At 46.4% G+C, this 17,803-nt stretch overlaps 1 protein-coding gene across 2 annotated transcripts in view; it reads left to right on the plus strand.

Moving 5' to 3' along the window:
• The window catches only part of Snx30 (sorting nexin family member 30), a 95,741-nt gene that overhangs the window by 38,393 nt on the left and 39,545 nt on the right, over window positions 1-17,803 (plus strand). For both annotated transcript variants that reach the window (XM_060381151.1, XM_060381150.1), the window contains exon 2: window positions 7,911-8,102. In XM_060381151.1, the coding sequence (XP_060237134.1) occupies window positions 7,911-8,102 (192 nt within the window). The remainder of the gene's footprint in view (window positions 1-7,910; window positions 8,103-17,803) is intronic.

The raw sequence follows: 17,803 nt of genomic DNA on the forward strand, positions 1-17,803 counted from the left end.
AACACTGGTGTCAGACTCTTACTCCTGAAGCTTCCTGAGGTGGCACTCGCCTGAATCCTGGCCCTGGGAGGGTGACGCAGGAAGATCGGGAGCTCAAAGTCACCCTCTTCTATACTGAGTTCTAGGTCAGCCTGGGCCGCCTGAGGCCCTGTCTCAGCACTCCTCTTCTTGTTTGTGAACTGAGCGGACATTTCACTGTCAGCTGTACCATGTTAATGAGATCTCATTTGTACAGGGTGAAGTTTTCCTATTGTCGGCGACAAGGGTGATGTGTGGTGTGTACAAAGGACGGTGAAGCCATCACCACCACCTTACTGTAAAATAGCTTAGTCACCATCCCCATTGAGCCATCAGCTTCAGTCCCTGTCCCTCGCTCCTTCAGTCCCTGGCAACCAGAAGTCTGCTCTGTGTCTGAGGACATGTCCGTGTTTACAGTTAGCAAAAACGGCTCATGAAATGTGAGGTCTTTGTGCCTGTTCCCTCGCTCAGAGTAAGATTTCAAAGCTCATTGCTGATGTCTCTGATAGTATTTAACATGCTATGAATGTTCCTCTTTCAGACCCTTCACTTCACTTAGAAATGGTAGTGGAGCAGCCCGTATGGAGCGATGCAGGGTGCCAGTGACACTGGCACTTGTGGGCACGGCTGGGTCAGCAGTCAGTCTGTGTACAGTTCTTACAGCAGTGATTGTATCTGTGTTTCCCAGTGTTGGATCCTTCTTGACTTTCGGGAACTCGTTTGTCTTGATCCTAACACATTCTTCTGTTTAAAGATTACATATTTATTGTGTTTGCAGGGCTGGAAGGGGGTGGAGAAGCATGCTAGGGCACAAGTGTGAAGGTCAGAGGGCAATCTGTGGGAGCTGACGCTCTGTTTCCATCACATGGGCACGTTGTCAGGCTTGATGGTGGGTGCCCTTACCCTCACTGAGGTACCCTCCCTTACCCTCCCCCACTGAGCCTCCCCCACCCAGGCTCCTGTTCTTTGCTTTTCCTTGTAAAGATGTATTTATTTTTATTTTATGTGTATAGGTTGTTCTGTCTGCGTGTATGTCTGTGTGCCGGGTTTGTGCAGTAGGGCCTCAGGAGGCCAGAAGAGGCCTCTGTACTTACAGTTACAGATGGTTGTGAGCCATGATACAGGTGCTGGGAATTGAACCCAAGTCCTCAGGAAGAGCAGCCAGTGTTCTTATAACCACTGAACCATCTCGTCAGCTCCCTGATACATTCTTTAAAAACTTTAAAAAAATTATTTATTTACTTTTGTGTATGAATATTTTGCCTGCATGCATGGTTGTGTACCAAATGCATTCCTATTGGGTACCTTGGAACTGGAATTACAGACGGTTTGGGGCCACCATTGGGTGCTGGAAATTAAACATGAGTCCTCTGCAAGAGCAGCAGGGGCCCTTAACCACCAAGCCACCTCTCCAGCCCCTTGATGCATTCTTTTTAAAGATTCTTTTTTTTTTTTAATGTTTTTTAAAAATGCAGTGGTGCACGCCTTTAATCTCAGCACTTGGGGGGCTCGCAAAGGCAGGCAGATCTCTGAGTTCTGAGTTGGAAGCCAGGCAGAGGGAGTTCCAGGACAGGCAAGGCTACACAGAGAAACCCTGTCTTGAAAAAACAACAACAAAAAAAACCCAATACATAAGCCCCACGTTTTGAAATTTGGTTTTAATTGTTACTTTTTTTAATCTCTAATTTATTTTTTATTTTTATTTTTTTAGAGACAGGGTTTCTCTGTGGTGCCTTGGCTGTCCTGGACTTGATTTGTAGACCAGGCTGGCCTTGAACTCACAGAGATCCACCTGCCTCCACCTCCCAAGTGCTGGGGTTAAAGGTGTGCTTCACCATGCCCAGCTTGTTTCTCTATTGTTGGGGTATGTAATACTTTCCTTCTCATCATTTTGATAGCAGATATTGGCTAACTCTCATAAAGAAACTTGGGAGGTTTCTGACTTACATGTGTGTCTTGGAATATCTGATAAGGTAGGCCTTGGGCTCACTAGAACTCGACTGTAAAACCTCGGGGCCTTGGCGGTTGTTGGTTTTAGGTATTCTGTCTGTCCCTCCTTCCCCCAGTGCTCCCAAGCTCCTGCGGCTCTGGCTTGCTGGTGTAGCTGCTTGTAATACACACGTGTAATCATGCTCAGAGAGAAGCCCTAAGTAGTCGTATTTTTCCTTTTTTCCTATTGGTCAGGTTTATTATTTTATTTAATCCATCTTTAAAATTACTTAAATTTGGGTTTTGTTGCCTTTTCTTGTTTTCAGCATGTGTTTTATGCTTTCTCAGTTAGAAAATGGGAGCACAAAGTAGGTGTGGTCTAATGAGCACATTTCGTGGGATAAGGGCTTTTCCCGTATACGCTTCCCTGCTTTGTGACTCTATGTTTGTTCTCTTGGGTCAGAATGATGAGATAATGCGGGCTGAAGGTTTTTACTTTCTTCTTGGCTGGTTTACTCATGTCTGATGTGGTAAGAGCGCATGTCTGCTTTTGGCCTTGCACTGGATTGCCTCCGCTTCTGCTGGTGTTGATAGACCTGTGTTCTTGGGTTTTTCCCTCGACCAAACAAAAGGATGAGGGCAAGGAAGGGAGGGTCCTGGGCACTCCAGCGGGTGAAAGCTGGTTTGGCTCAGCTCACTGTCCAGGTTCGCAGGGGCCTTGGTTCCGTGATAGAGCCCCACCCCCTCAGTGTTCTCAGCTGTGTCTTTTTTGTACTTATGGGCATGCCCAGAGTAGTCTGCTTGGGCTCACCTGTCCCCAGTGAATCGCCAAAGCCTGGTGGGCGGGGCACCGCTGCTAGTGACACTCACCCTGAGTATCTGGTACCAGAGCCAAGAACTTTCCTTTGTCTCCCTGTGTCCTGCCTACCCCACACCCCCCTGACCCCAACACACACACAACTAGGGTGCACAAATTAGGGTACACATGAGGGGGAAGGCATTTTCTACTTCTTTGTGAGCCTCAGTGACAGTAAGTAACTTTGAAAACTGTTAAAGGTGCCTCTCGGTTCCCTCTTCAGCAGTGTCCCAGCTGGATTTAGCTCCACTTCAGAAAGTCTGGCACTTGGGTGGCACCCTCTCGTCACTTCCGGGGTCACACTGCTTTTCCTATTACCTGTTTACCTGCTTGTTTTTGTTGCTCATTCTTCAGATGCTAGGTTGGCGTGTGAGGGTAGGGTGGAGAGGAAGAAGCTGCTGGTGGCTAACTCACCGACACTCTCTAGAAGTCCAGTTGCCTGTCTGTTCTATCTGTCTGTCTGTCTATCTATCTATCTGTCTGTCTGTCTGTCTACCTTTATTTTTTAAGCAGAGGCTTGCTATGTAATGCAAACTGGACTCAAACTTGTAATCTTCCTGCCTCTGCCACTTCTGTGCTGGGATTATAGGCATGCTCCTCTATGCTCAGCTTGGATTTATAATTTTTATAACGAGCATATAACATTTTGTCTGTCTTGCTACTATAAACACCATCAGTCCTGGTTATTTTCCAGGTTTCATGTGTTCCTTGTGCTGTTCTGAGGATCTTTGCCAAGCACGTTTTTGAGGTTTTTGCCTTTGAGTTGATCGTCTGTAGTGGGTTTAAGTTGAGCTTCAGCAGAATTAACAGCCAGGAGTTCGGTTGTTCTGTTCGGTTTGTGTAGGACATGCATTCTTCAGGTGTCCACTCTGCAGTGAACCAGGACAAACCGGGCAGGTTCAGGCTGTGGACAGAGCATTGTCCTCCTCTCCTCTAGGTTAACCAGAGCTGCTTTGCCATGCTCTTCTGAAATGGGGTTATTATGTCAACCAAATTTTTCCAGTGGTGCCAAAAGAGAAACTGGGCTATTCTAGCATGGCTTTTCTCTGCCTCCCTTGGGTATGGTGTGAGGGGCAGGGGACAGAGGAAGGGGTGTTCTTACATCTACATGTGAGAGTTGACATTTCACAGCAATGATTGTGTTATGTATTTGCCAGCAAGTAGTTACCACAAGGGCTATTCTAGATAGCTTTTGGCGCGATAAAACCAGTAAGAAAATAAATTTGAGGTAGCAGCTATGTTCCTGTTGTGATTTTTCTTTTCAGTAATACCGATGTGCCCATGGTAAACCCTGCCCCAGTTTATAACAAAATGTAAAGGTTCTTAACAGACAAATCAACTTTGTTTTCTTTTGTTGTTGTTAAACAAACTGAAGAGTGACTTGGCATCTTCCCGTGTTTGCCCTGTTCACACACACTCTCCAGTCCCCCCCCATGCTGACTCGCTCAGTACTGCGCTGTGCCCTTGCTGTAAATGAGAGAACTAAGAGAGCGTGTGCTGCTGGGGAGTCAGGTGTTTTGAGTGGGCAGTGGGCCCGGTTACCCTTGGAGGTGTTCTCACTTACTGTCTATCTCACGTCCCAGGTGTCTACCGGGCAGCTTTTGTTGGGTCATTTCTAAGACTCATCACCTCTTTTGAATACCCTGTATGGCATGCTCTCTGCTTTCATGCAATTCACAGATGAGTAGAGTGTCAGAGAGTCAAATCAGTGAACATGCAAGAAAGTTCAAATAATGAGAATCCTGTGAAGAAAGAAGATGGAGAAGGAGCTGAAGAGAGGTGGAAGATTACAGGGTTACTGTTAGATTTTATTGGACGGAGAAGGTGTCTCAAGTGGGTGTCATTTGAGCAGTGGCCTGTATGAAGAGAGGGAGGAGCCACATTGAGAGCTGGGAGAGAGAGAGCACAAGCACAAAGGCCCTGGGGTCACCATGAGCCAGGGCCAGCCAGAAGGCAGTGACACAGAGCAGGAGGAGCCAGGGAGAGAAGTAGAGAGGAGGGGAAGGTGAGGTCATATAGAAGGGGGTTTAGACTTGTGTAATGGGATGGTTTTGAGAATTTTATGCAAAGAAGCAACATATTTCGGTTTATATTTTTAAAACTTTTTCTTTTTTAGCCAGGATCTCATTATATATTCCTAGTTGTCTTGGAACTTGCTATATTTATTTATTTGTTTGTTACTTTGTTTATTTATTTATTTTTTGTTTTTCGAGACAAGTGTTTTTTGTGTAATAGCCTGGCTGTCCTGGAACTTGCTCTTAGACCAGGCTGGCCTTTAACTCACAGAGATCTGCCTGCCTCTGCCTCCCAAGTGCTGGGATTAAAGGCATGTGCCACCAAATGCCTAGCTACTTACTTATTTTTAATTATATACATATGTTTGTGTCTATGTATGAGTTAGTGCACATGAGTGCAGGTGTTTGAGGATGCCAGAAGAGGGCGTCAGGTTGCTTAGTGCTGGAGTCACAGACAGTTGTGAGCCACCCTTTGTGGGTACCTCTGCTGAGCCATGTCTCTAGCCTTAGATTTAGATTATTTTTTGGAAGTACCCTAGCTGTGGTATGGAGAACCAATTGATGATACTTAACCTAAGGATACCTGCTCCAGTGTCTGCACTCATGCTGGTCATAGGTGGTGCTGCCACCATAAGATGCTTACTTGAGAGCCCAGGTCACACACGGCAAACTCCACTGCCGAGGCCTCTGCTGGGCCTGGGCCCTTCAGCTCACCCAACCCTTGCTCATCAACCCTAAGATCTTCGTGTTTTCATACTGAGTTTATTTCTCACAGAAAGGTGTTTTGAGAATCATTTTGTGATAAACTTATGACCCTGAGGGGGAAAAATATTTGCTTTACCTGACTGGCTTTAAAAACAGAAGATTCGTGTTTACCTAGAAGAATTTATAACCAGAAAATGGAGAAGAAGAATAGCAAAGGGGCTGGAAAAATTCCATGAAGGGATTGAGCTTGGTAAGGAACATAGGCTCAAGTGTTGGCATAGCAAATACTAGGGCAAGGTAGGTCATCTTTTCCATCTGTGTCCTCACGGAGAGAGGTCGCAGCTGGCTTGCTGCTCTTGCAAGGTTGTCATGGGTGTGTCACAGCGGTAGCCTCCTTGTTACAGAGACGTCAGGCACCTGAGGTTCCTCAGTCGTTCCTGTGTGCCCACCTACTGCAGGGGACACCTGGAATGAGAGACTGTAGCCTGGCCGTGCAAGCCCAGGAGGGAAGGGTCTCGCCAGATTTGATTGCCTGACTCCCCCTTCCTATATTCAGGGCATTTCAGTTTATATGTGGCTATTCATGAAGGTTACTGGTTGAGGTCCCTAGGGCAAAGCCTAGGACAGTTGGCATAGAGTCCCTGGAGAGCAGGGGAGAGATAGCAGATAGATAATTACACTAGCACATTCCACACACATGCACACATGAACACACAGGGAGAAGCCATTGTTTGTAGATAAGTCAGGTTACAGTGATTTAAAATGTCCACTTTTATGTGTGAATTTTTTGTCTACATGTATGTATGTGCATCACATGTGTGCGTGGAATTTGCAGATGCCATGAGAGGACTTTGGATCCCTTGGAACTAGAAGTATAGATAGTTATGAGCCCCCAGGTAGGTTCTGGGAACTGAACCACTGAGCCCTTAACCACTGAGCTGTCTATTCAGCCCTAGATCAATGATTAACGTTGATAGTTGTGTCAGTGAAGGTGCCTTCCAAGAGTGGGGAAGAGTGGGAAGACTCAAAGGGAGCTCTGACATATTTGGACACATCTGTATTAGCGGGGGTGGATCTTAGAGACACAGTGTATGACAGCACGGTGGCTTCCGGAATTGGCCAGGCTAGATCAAACAGAACTCTTCTTCCTTTCTTTTGTGCAGTGGTTAGCCACTGACGAAGCTGTTCTAAGGCCAGTGCTCTAGTGTTGATAAATGGAAAGGTGGGCCCTTATGAGTCTAACAAAGTGACTTGCCTATAGTCCATGTTTAAAATTTTACTGAAAGGGCAGTGACACTATGACTGTCAGAGATGTCCAGAGATGATGTCTCCTGCCAGCCTTTCAGACGCCGATTGTGACCGTCCATGCTTGCCCTGTGGTACTGGAATTCTGGGAAGGCCAGGGGGCCACTAGCTGCTGTTGTAGTGACTTGCCTTCATATCTATGCCAGAGCAGCTACGGGGGCCCGGTCCCCAGATGATGGCTTCTCATGTGGCCCTGTAGTTGGAAGTGTAGCTGAGGCCAAAACACAGTGTGGATTTGGGAGTATGTTCCCAGGAGTACCTTCTGTAAAGGTGGCACCCTGTTAATAGTTACAGAGACCTTTTTTTTGAGGCAGCTCTCTAATAGTCCTGGGGTCAAACCTCATCTCTAGTGACACATTTTTTTCCAATAAGGCCATACCTCCTAATAGTGTCACTTCCTATGAGCCTATGGGAGCCATTTTCATTCAGATCACCACAGCCTTTTAAAAATATTATATTTGCAACAAATTCTTCAGGTAGCTTTAGGCCTTCATCCTAAGGTGGAAAGAGAGTGAGAACTGTTGTTTTGCAGCCTTCCTTCTTTCCTTCCTTCCTTCCTTCCCTCCCTCCATTCCTCCCTCCCTTCCTCCCTCCATCCCTAATATTTCTCCCTTTGACAATCTCTTTAATCTTTTTAAAATCTGGAATTTAAAATTTAAAATTTCGCAAAAGAGGGCAGATTATATTATGGGCCAAGGTGCTGGTTGGCTTTTTTGTCAACTTAATATAAGGTAGTGTCATCTGGGAAGATGAACCTCTGGGCAAGTCTGTGGGGCCTTGTATTGATTAATGAGTGACGGGAGAGGGCCAAGCCCACTGTGGGAGGTTCCACCCTTGGCATGCAATCGGTGTATCAGAAAGCAGCTGTGCAAGCCATGGAGCGCAAGGCAGTAAGCAGCATTCCTCCATGGCCTCTGCTTCAGTTCCTGCCAGAGCGCCTCCCGACATGGTCATCCACAGTGTATGGAGGAAGAGAAGCGCTGGCGTTTGGGAAGGCGTTGCTGAGGGTCTCAGCGGGGCTGCAGCTGCGGATGAGGTTCTCCATTCATGTGGTTTGTAAGGCTGTTCTTCTCTTCTTCCAGGATCTCATTTTACCCAATGGTGGTACTCCAGCAGGCACTTCGAGCCCAGCTTCTTCATCTTCCCTTCTGAACAGACTTCAGCTTGATGATGACATTGACGGCGAGACCAGGGATCTCTTTGTCACGGTTGATGATCCCAAGAAGCACGTCTGTACAATGGAGACCTATATCACGTATAGGATCACCACCAAAGTAGGTCTCTTCAGAATGTCTGGATTCATGCTTGTGCTCGTTTTTGTTTTTGGTCAGTCGACACAGGCTAGGGTTATCTGGAGGAGGAATCCTCAGTTAAGGAGGTACCCCCGTCTGTGGGGATTAGGAGTAGGGAGGGGAACAGGGTGAGGGTGAAAGAATGGAAATCAGAGATGGGTGTCACCTCTGGGATTTGCCAGAAACTTGGGTTAGGGGAGGCCCCAGGAAGTCTATGGGAGTCACCCTAACAGCGGGGGATATGGAGCCTGAAGTGGCCACCTCCTGTAGTCAGGCAGGACTTCAGGTGGAGGGAGAAGGACACCAACCCACCCACAAAACCTTCTACTCAAAATTTGTCCTGCCTACAAGATGTGCAGGGACAAAGAGGAGCAAAGATTGAGGGAATGGCCAACCAAAGACTGGCCCTCCTGGAGACCACCCCATGGGAGAGTCCCAGTCCCTGACACTATTAATGTTACTCAGCTATGCTTGCAGACAGGAGCCTAGCCTCACTCCTCTGAGAGGCTTCACCCAGCAGCTGGTAGAAACAGATGCAGAGACCCACAGCTAAACATTAGACAGAGCTATGGGAGTCCTATGGGAGAGTTGGGGGAATGATTGAGGTGGAGGGGTCAAGGACTCCACAGGAAGAAAGAGTAACCTAGGCTATGGGTTACAATAATTATTTTTTCACCATGCAACATATTTGGTATAAAGGAGGTTTATTGTAGTAAAAGGGGAGGGGGGAGAGAGGAGGTTGCCTATGACAGAGAGAGAAAGAGACGGAGAAGTTGAGGAGAGAGAGAGCGCGTGCTGAGAAGGCTGGTGGAGTCCTCTTATCAGAAGTTGCGAGGACCCTGAAAGGCAGGCCAGGGGGACCACCTTTGTGAGGCTAGTAAGACTGCCCATATGCTAGCAGTGGGGCCTCACAGAGTTTGAACCGCTGTCCTAGGCCCCCTGCACCTACGTAGCACATGTGCAGCTTGGTCTTTATGTGGATGGTGCAACAGCTGGAGGGGATCCCTCTCTGACCCTGATGCCTCCTTTTAGATCTTGTTCCCCTAACCAGGCCTTGTCTGGCCTCAGTAGGAGAGGATGCGTCTAGTTCTGCAGCGACTTAATGTGCCAGGGCGGGTTGGTAGCCATGGAGGACCTCCCCCTTCTCTGAGGAGAAGGAGAGGGAGACTGGAAGGAGGGGGCATGTGAGGTCGAGCTGGAAGGAGTGGAGGTGGGCTGCAGTCAGGATGTAAAGCGAACAGATAAGCACATTAAAAAGAAAAAAAGGCGATGCCTCTGAGCCTGGCAAGTCTCTGGAGCATTTTCTTAATGATTGATGTAAGAAGGCCCAGCCCAGGGTAGATGGTACCACCCCGGGCCAGTGGTCTGTGAGGTATAAGAAAGGCAGCTAAACATGCAGCCCTCCTCCATGGTCTCTGTGTCAGTCCCTGCCTCCAAGCTCCTGCCTCCACTTACCTCAATGAAGAACTGTGATTGGGATGTGCAGACCAAGCAGACCCTGTCCTTCCCAGGTTTGGTCATGGTGTGTCATCACAGCAGGGGGAGGCAGCCTAGAACAGCCGTTCGGGGGAATTGAGATCCTCTCTCTGCCTTTGCTGTCTCTCTTAGTCACTTTTATTATAATTACAGGAGAGAGTGGGTTTATATGTTAAAAGGAATAAAAAGGAATAATAAGTTTTTATTCTTAAAATGAGGAGAATTTGTGGCTGGAGTGGTTTAAATATTTAATCCCTGTAGTAACTCTGTGTCCTGTGACAGTTTTGCTTAATGTGCCCATTTCACAATATGCAGACCTTATTCCAATTTACCTCTCTGTGATGGGACCCTGATTGGGGTTAGAGACAGAAGTAAGGGGCCTGAAACGAAGCCCGGTGCCTGTGTGCTGTGGCGTGTAGCAGACAGAGGGCAGAGCACTGGGACTCAGCTGACCAGTGTTCACGGCAATCCTAAAAGCCTCATCTTTACTTAGAATTACATATGTGAGGAAACTGAGTAACTTGGATGGAGCCACAGAATTGGTCTGTAGGCTCGAAACTTGAATTCTTAGACTACAAGTCCATATTCTTAACTGACTTGTAAAATAATACCATCCGTGCTTACTCTTCGGCAGAATGTGGACGGAGAGCCGAGGGCCCCACTGACTGCATCGCTTCACCTGTGTTGTTTTTGACTTTTGAAGTCCTTCTTCGTATTTACAATAGTACTGAAGTTTTAGAGGCAGAGCAGGGTTTCTTGACTTGCGGCATTGACATTTGGGTTGAACAGTACTTTCTTGTGGGGCCTGTCTATTGAAGGATGTGCTGCCATGTCCCCAAGCGCTGTCCACTAGACGCTGGCAGCACCCCCCACCTGTCTCCAACTCCCGTTTGAGACAATCAGAAAGATCTTCAGACACTGACAACTATTTGCTGGGTTGCCAAATTGTTTCTTAATAGGAAACACTGATCTAAATTATCTTTTACTAAAGAGAAAATTCACACTGTCACTTTGTATTTTAGAATTTAAAAAGTGCTTTGTAAAAACAAAGCAAAAAGACACTGTTGCCATGGCACACACTTGTAATCCCATCACTCAGGGAAACAGAGGCAGGCAGATCTCTCTGTGTTCAAGGCCAGCCTGGTCTACAAAGTGAGTCAGCACAGCCAAGGCTACACAGAGAAACCCTGTCTTGGGGGGAAAAAAAAAGACATGAAAATGGGATGAGGCCTTGGTGTGGTGAAGAAGGACCCGTCTAGTACTGGGACTGAACTTAGGGCCTCACACATGCCAGGCAAGCACAGCACCACTGAGCGGTGTCCCAGCCTCCTTTTTTTCAATTCTAATTTATGAATGACTTATTTGGGCAGGGGCAAGGTCTTGCTGTGTAGCCCAGGCTGGCCTAGAACTCTTGATCCTTCTACCTCAGCCACACAACTTCTGGGATGACATGTGTGCCTTATACCCAGCAAACATTTCCTTTTTTAATTGTAAAATTTTGATAAGTTCTATACCTATTTAAATTCTTTGGAAAGATAAACAGAATCAAATATGTTCACATACTTTTTCATCTTATATTGGACAGAAATACTATGTTTTAAAACCACAAAATGGTAAAATACATGTTTGTAAAACACAAACAGTTCCAAAGACCAAGTAGAGAGTGGGCACTCTCCTGCGCTCCTCCTCAGTCGGACAGTCTTCTCAGCAAAGGCAGCAGCCGCACAGCGTGGTGTACACCCGCCTCTCCCTCTCATACGGGCACACAAGGACTTAGAACGTGCGGTGTGGGTTTCAGTGTGTGCCGCTCTCACTCTCCTGCTGCTTGGCAGTGTTATGAAACCTTTTCCATGTCCACATGCCCACTTTCAGCTTATTCTCTGGGTCTCTGTCTAATTGTGCAAAGACTATTCAAATGTCTTTTTTTTCTTTTTTGTGGACATTTAAACCATTCTCAGTTTTTTATTGTTTATTATTATTAGTTACATTTTATTACATTCTCAGTTTTTTAGAGTCACTCCACCTGTCTTTTTCTGCACACTTGGAGGTTTGTGCTTTCATGTGTGTCTGCCCATTATCACCCCGAGAGGGTACTCACACAGGTATGATTTCCTCAGAGGCCTGAGTGTGATGTACATCGTTTCCAGGAATTCTTAATATTTGGGTGAACTTACTTTTCACTCTGTACTCAGTGAAACAAAACCCATTTTTGTTTCTTTAGCATCCTGGTGGCAGCGTGACTGCCTTGCTGGCACAGCAGTGCTTTGCCCGTTCTGACAGTTTTCTACACTACCTGACTCCTGCACCCGCAATCCACACTTCCCGCCACACCTCGCTTGGTCAAAGCGAATCCTGCAGGGCTTAACTGGTTCCTTGGCTGCTGCACCTGCCTAAGCCACCATCTCTCCTAAGGCTTTTCTCTCTCCTTGCCTACCTTTCCTCCAGTGCATTCTTATTTCTGTCCTTTATCCTGGGATTATTTTATTCCCTGTAACTGAGAAACTTCCCAAGTTCTAGTCCTGAGTTTCCCCTTGGATATGATGAATTGCTGCTGAGTATTTTTTACCATCTCTCTTCTTGCACTCCTGACCCCAGAGTTGCTCCTCTTCCTGTTTCTAAAAGCGGACCAGCTCACTATCTTTGGAGGGCTTTGTTTTGAAAGCCATGTCACATGATTGATAGTGTTATCTAGGAATGAGAGAGAGGAGAGTTGGGGCCACAAGATCCTACACCCAGGACTTGCATTCTGCAGAGGTCCTCAGGCTGAGTTGGTGGTCAGAACATGAGGTGCTACATTCCTTATCCTCTAGACGGTGGTGGTGGTGGTGGTGGTGGTGGTGCTGCTGCTGCTGCTGCTGCTGCTGCTGCTGCTGCTCCTGATGATGATGATGATAATGAGAGACAGGGTCTCACCCTCCCTGGCGTAGAACTAACAGAGATCTGCCTACCTCTGCATCCTAAGTGCTGAAATTGAAGGTGTGTGCTACTGTGCCTACTCTAATTCAGATGGTTTCTTTTTTGATTTTCAAAATTTATTTTCTGTGCATGAGTGTTTCGCCTACGTGCATGTCTGTACCATCTTCATGTTGTGCTTGGTGTTCTTTGGAGGCCAGAAGAGGGCGCTGGGTCTCTTGGAACTGGAGTTGTAGTTGACCATGAGCTGCTTGTTATGTGGGTGCTGGGGCTCAAACTGGGTCTTCTGAAAGAGCAGCCAGTACTCTTACCCTCTGAGCTACCTCCCTGGCCCCTGTAATCCAGATTCTTAGTGACACAGTACACAGCTGTGTTGCCTGAACTGAAACTAGGTGAAGGCCTTCTGATATGGAGTGCTCCATCAAATCTCCATGTTGTTGGGCACAGTGCACACACCTGTAAACCCAGCACTTGGGGAGGCAGAAGCAGGTAGATCTCTCAGAGTTCTATGAGGACAGCCAAGGCAACACAGAGAAATCCTGTCTCAACTCCTCCCCACCCCCCAAAAATAAATAAAATAAAAATTAAAAAAAATAAAAATAAGAAAACTTCTCCATGGCCCACACCTTCCTCTGTGATGGGGAGGTCAGCACAGTGCCTTCTTAGGGCCAGCAGCTCCTGGCTCTTTTCTTCAGGATCTTAGAAAGTCACAACACAATAACAGCTAGTTATTGGACATCCATTTTGTGATAGAAATTTTTATTTTATGTACTTAATCTGTTGCAGAAAACTTAGAAAATGAAAGTAAGCTAAAAGAAGAAAATAAAAATATGCCTGTAAATGCATAGTCAAAGTAACTGTTGGTAAGTTTGTATGCTATTTCCTCTAGTCTTTCATGAAAATGAATAGTTATATGTAGCCAATTCATTGACTGCATTGCAGATCTTGTTCTTTGCCAGCAGGTTCTAGGCCCCACACTTTGCTGTCATCTTTAGACTGCAGTGCCGTTCGTTCTCTTGCCGGCTGTCCCATTGTTTATCTTGCTCAAAGAACTTTTAAGTGTCTTGCTGATCTACATAGTGAAGTGAATATTGCAACTATCCTTAGTTTTAAAACAGAACTTAGACACAGTGACATGAACATAATTGCTCAGTAACGTGACTAATGTGCAGTGGGGCTGGAGTCTGAGTCCAGAGTCCATGCCCTGTGCTGTGCTTCTCCTGTGTTGGTCAGTGTTCACTGTCAGGTTGGGTGGATTTGGAACCACCGGAGGACCCCCGGGCTTATTCCAGTCATCACCAGCTCCTTTGCTCTAGCCAGTTTCTCATCAGATGCCTCAGTAGTCTAGAGTGTATGTGGTAGGAAGAGATTTGGGTAAGGCACACAGGGTCATAGTGGGTGATTGACTTAGTGATGAGGGGATGGGTGACTGATTTGAGCAGTTTCACTGGTGTGGTTTGCAGCTGGTTGATGTGAATGGGAGGCAAGAGGAGAAAAGATGAGTGTTTAGCTTGGCAGTGAAGCATGAACAAAGCACCAGGCAAGAGCAGTAACCACAAGAGAACACTTGAATGAGGGGGGGTTTGTGTGTGTGTGTGTGTTTGTGTATGTGTGTGTGTTAGAGTTGCTGACTTCAAACTTGCTGTGTAGCCCAGGCTTGCATCGAAGTTATTCTGATCCTCTGGCCTCTGCCTCCTGAGTGCTAGAATTATAGATATACGTCACTATGTCTGTGATATGCTTACATGTTTTTGTTTTTGAGGATGAAGGGGATTTAACAGCCAGATGGACAGGGCTGGCAGAAAAGTAGACATAGCGGTCAAGACTGGAGAGGAGGACGGGGCTGCTGGGAGGTGTGAGGAGATTACACGGAGGACAGCATAGAGGAGAGGAGAAGTACACTTTCCCGTTGTTCTGGGAAAGGAAGGGAAGCTGTCTCATGACAGGAAGTTAAGGGGTTCTTTGTCTGTAGCTGCAGTTTTCTCTGGGACAGAGTGGCAGGGTCATCTAGAAGGGATAAAGGGAGGTTTCGAAGCAGAATTTAGAAAATTTCAAGGTGTCTACAGCCTTAGTAATACTAAGTGGTGACGGGACGGTTGAGGTTGCTGGGCGCAGCGAGGAGCGATGAGGTTGCTCAGTGCAGGGAGTGTTGGTGTTGCTCGGCAGTGTTGGGGGTCCTGCTGGAGAGTACGTTGCTTTTTGCCTGATGTTGGTAAAGGTTTGGGTGTTACCAGAGGACATTTTTAGCTTTTGAGTTTGTAGAAGCTAGCAGCTGCCTGAATTAAGTTAGAATTTTGGTCAGTTTCATCGAACCCACATGAATTCTGCTGCCACTGGAGAGTGCTGTTGTACAATTTAGATTTTTAAAAAGTCTATCAATATCTTTGGGTTCCCGTAATGTGGGCGATCAGATAGAAGTTATGTAGGGCGTTGGGCTTTGCAGAGCCATAGGCCTTCTAGGCGTGGAGGGTTTTGTGGTTGTGGGGCCTAGGTCCCGGCTGTCCTGCTGGGCGTTGACTAGACTGTGGGTTGGTGCCTACGTTTGCACAGATGAATAGAAGGGCGCTCACGCGGATCAGCAGCGCACCCAGCGTGGTGAGCTCCCCCCGTCCCTCTGTGTAGGTTAAGGTCTCAGAGCTGACTGTAGTGGAGGCTGATCTCTGTAGGCTCTAGACACAGTGTGGAAGGACAAGGTAGGGTTCTCTCTGATGAGGGGATTGTAGTTGCGTTTCTTCATCCCTCCCTCTTTTCTTCCCTCCCCATTTCCCTTCCTTCCTTCTTTCCTGCTTACTGACTAGAGCATAGAAACCCTGAGTTTCACAGAGGAAAACTGACTAGACTCCTCTCTGGAGTTTTGTGATTGGCATGTTTTATGAACACTTGAGTCCTCTCTCTCGGCTTCCCTCTAGAAAGTCATAGTGATGCGTGTGGCGCTCCTTCAGCGGCTTTGCAGTGCTGTGTTGCAGGTGTGCTGTGCTGGCTTCACTCTTGGCTCTACTTTCCTAGACCCCCTGTCCTTGCTTTTCCGGTGTCTTTCTCACCTATTACTAATTTATGTCATTGGATTGTATTTTATGTGTCAGTATGTCTTTCAGAGAACAAGCTGTGGTAAAAATAAATAAATTCTGAGCCGAAGAACGAGCCTTTCTGTTTCATGATGATATGTACCTTGCTGTGTCAGAACAAAATCTCCTGCTGCAGTGCATCGCCTGTGGTCCCTAATGGAGCCTTTAAAACACAAGCATTTTGATGCAGTGGGTAAGAGCACTGACTGCTCTTCCAGAGACCTGGGTTCAATTCCCTGCACCACATGACAGCTCCAATTCCAGTTCCAGATGATCTGATGTCATTTTCTGGCCTCCTCGGGCACCAGGTACATAAATGTGCACAGACACACATGCAGGCAGAGCACCCATACACTGTCTATAACTTGGTGGATAAAATGTCTGCCACACATGGTAAGGACCAGAATTTGAAACCTGGGCCTCATGTAAAACTGGACATGGCGGTGCAGCTGCCATCCCAATGCTGCTACTGCAAGATGGAGGTCAGGGCAGGAGGGTTCACAGAAGCTGGCACACACAGCTCGGTACCAGGAGACCCTGCCTTGGTGGGTATGGGGCTGCACATCTTTAATCATAGCGTTTGGGAGGCAGAGGCAGGTAGATCTCTGAGTTCAAGGCTAGGCTGTCTATAAAGTGAGTTCCGGGCCAGACAACCAGGACTACACAGTAAAACCCTATCTCAAAATTAAACCAAAAAAATGTATTTTTTAATCCAGCAATTTTATCCTTAAGAACTTATTTTAGTGGGATTAATGATGTTTAATGGGATATTAGTGGATACCCAGTGATTTTTTTACTGTAACACTGTTTATTGATTTTAAAAATCAGAAACCATTTAAATAAGGATTTGGTTTAATCATGTTATAGCCACTTAGTTGAGCATTATATATGTGTTAAGTGATTTTAAAGATCTGGACATAAAGATGTTCAGGATGTATTAAAGTGATACAGAAACTGAATGAATATGCATAGTCTATAAACTTTAAATATTAATTTATATTTATAAACTTTAAATATTAATTTTGTTTTCTATCGGGGGATTATATCCATTTTCATTTATTATTTTTCTTGAAGTTTTAAATTAAGAAAATATGCCCAGTGGTGGTGGTACACGCCTCTAATCCCACCACCAGGGAGGTGGAGGCAGGCGATCTCTGTGAATTTGAGGCCAGTCTAGTCTACAGAGTGAGTCCAGGACAGACAGGAGCAAACAGGGAAACCCTATCTTAAAAAGGCCAAAAACAAGCAAGCAAGCAAATATACCTGACAGAAGGGTGAAGCCAGGTCTCCAGGTACAGAAACGTTGGTAGGAGAAGCACAGCTTTTACTTGTAACGTTTGTAGTTACCGTGTATCGATTTCATAGAGTAGAAATGTTACATAAATGGTGGGTTATTGAGTTGGTTTGGCAAACATAATAAGAAACATGGTTGCTTTGATCATGAAACATTTAGGAAGCTGGAGGAAGAGGCCTGGTTCCCCAATCACAGGGAAAACAGGTTGCTCTCGCTCATCACTGTCCATAGGTTTTACGGAGTCTTTGGGTGTTAGGGATCTTGAAAGCATCTCTCTCACTGCTCTTCATGTTGGGGGAACTAAAGCGCAGGGAGGCCAGGCACAGCTCTCAGATCTGGCTGGGTGCTAGCTCCCCCAGGGCTACAGAGCACACCATGGCCCATCAGTGGCGATCCTGTCATGTTGTGTCAGAGTTCAGGTACAGTTCCGCTTTCTCCAGGAAGCCTTCTGATACCCGGGCAGTCCCTTTGTGGTGTGTGTCCCTGAGTCTTCCCATTTTGCCTGCTTTGGCATAGAAAGGTTGCGTTTCATGGGTGCTTACGATTTGAGGGACTGGAGCTGAGCTGGAGCACAGCTTTGGGGAGGATGACATCATTAATGTCAGAGCTGAAGCTGTTCACAGCCTTGTTTGGTAGATGACTCTTCCTTAGGTATTTTTAAGATTTTTCTGATGCCTGGAATTGAAACAGACTTTGGGCTTGAAAGAATAAATTTGTAGAATGTGGCTGATACCATTTTTATCTCATACTTGGTCTCATGTTTGAAATCAGCACCTGCTGCTACACCTCCAGAAAGGAAAGCTCTATCTGAGAAAAGATAGCAGTTAATAAGAGGTGATATAACCAATGGACACATGGAATTCCTAGCCTTCTTTTCAAATGTCACAGCGAATATCTGAAATTAAAGTATGCTGTGGGTGCTGGAGTTAAAAGTT

The sequence above is a fragment of the Meriones unguiculatus genome, chromosome 3, assembly GCF_030254825.1.
Source record: "Meriones unguiculatus strain TT.TT164.6M chromosome 3, Bangor_MerUng_6.1, whole genome shotgun sequence".
In the NCBI taxonomy this organism is placed as follows: Eukaryota; Metazoa; Chordata; class Mammalia; order Rodentia; family Muridae; genus Meriones; species Meriones unguiculatus.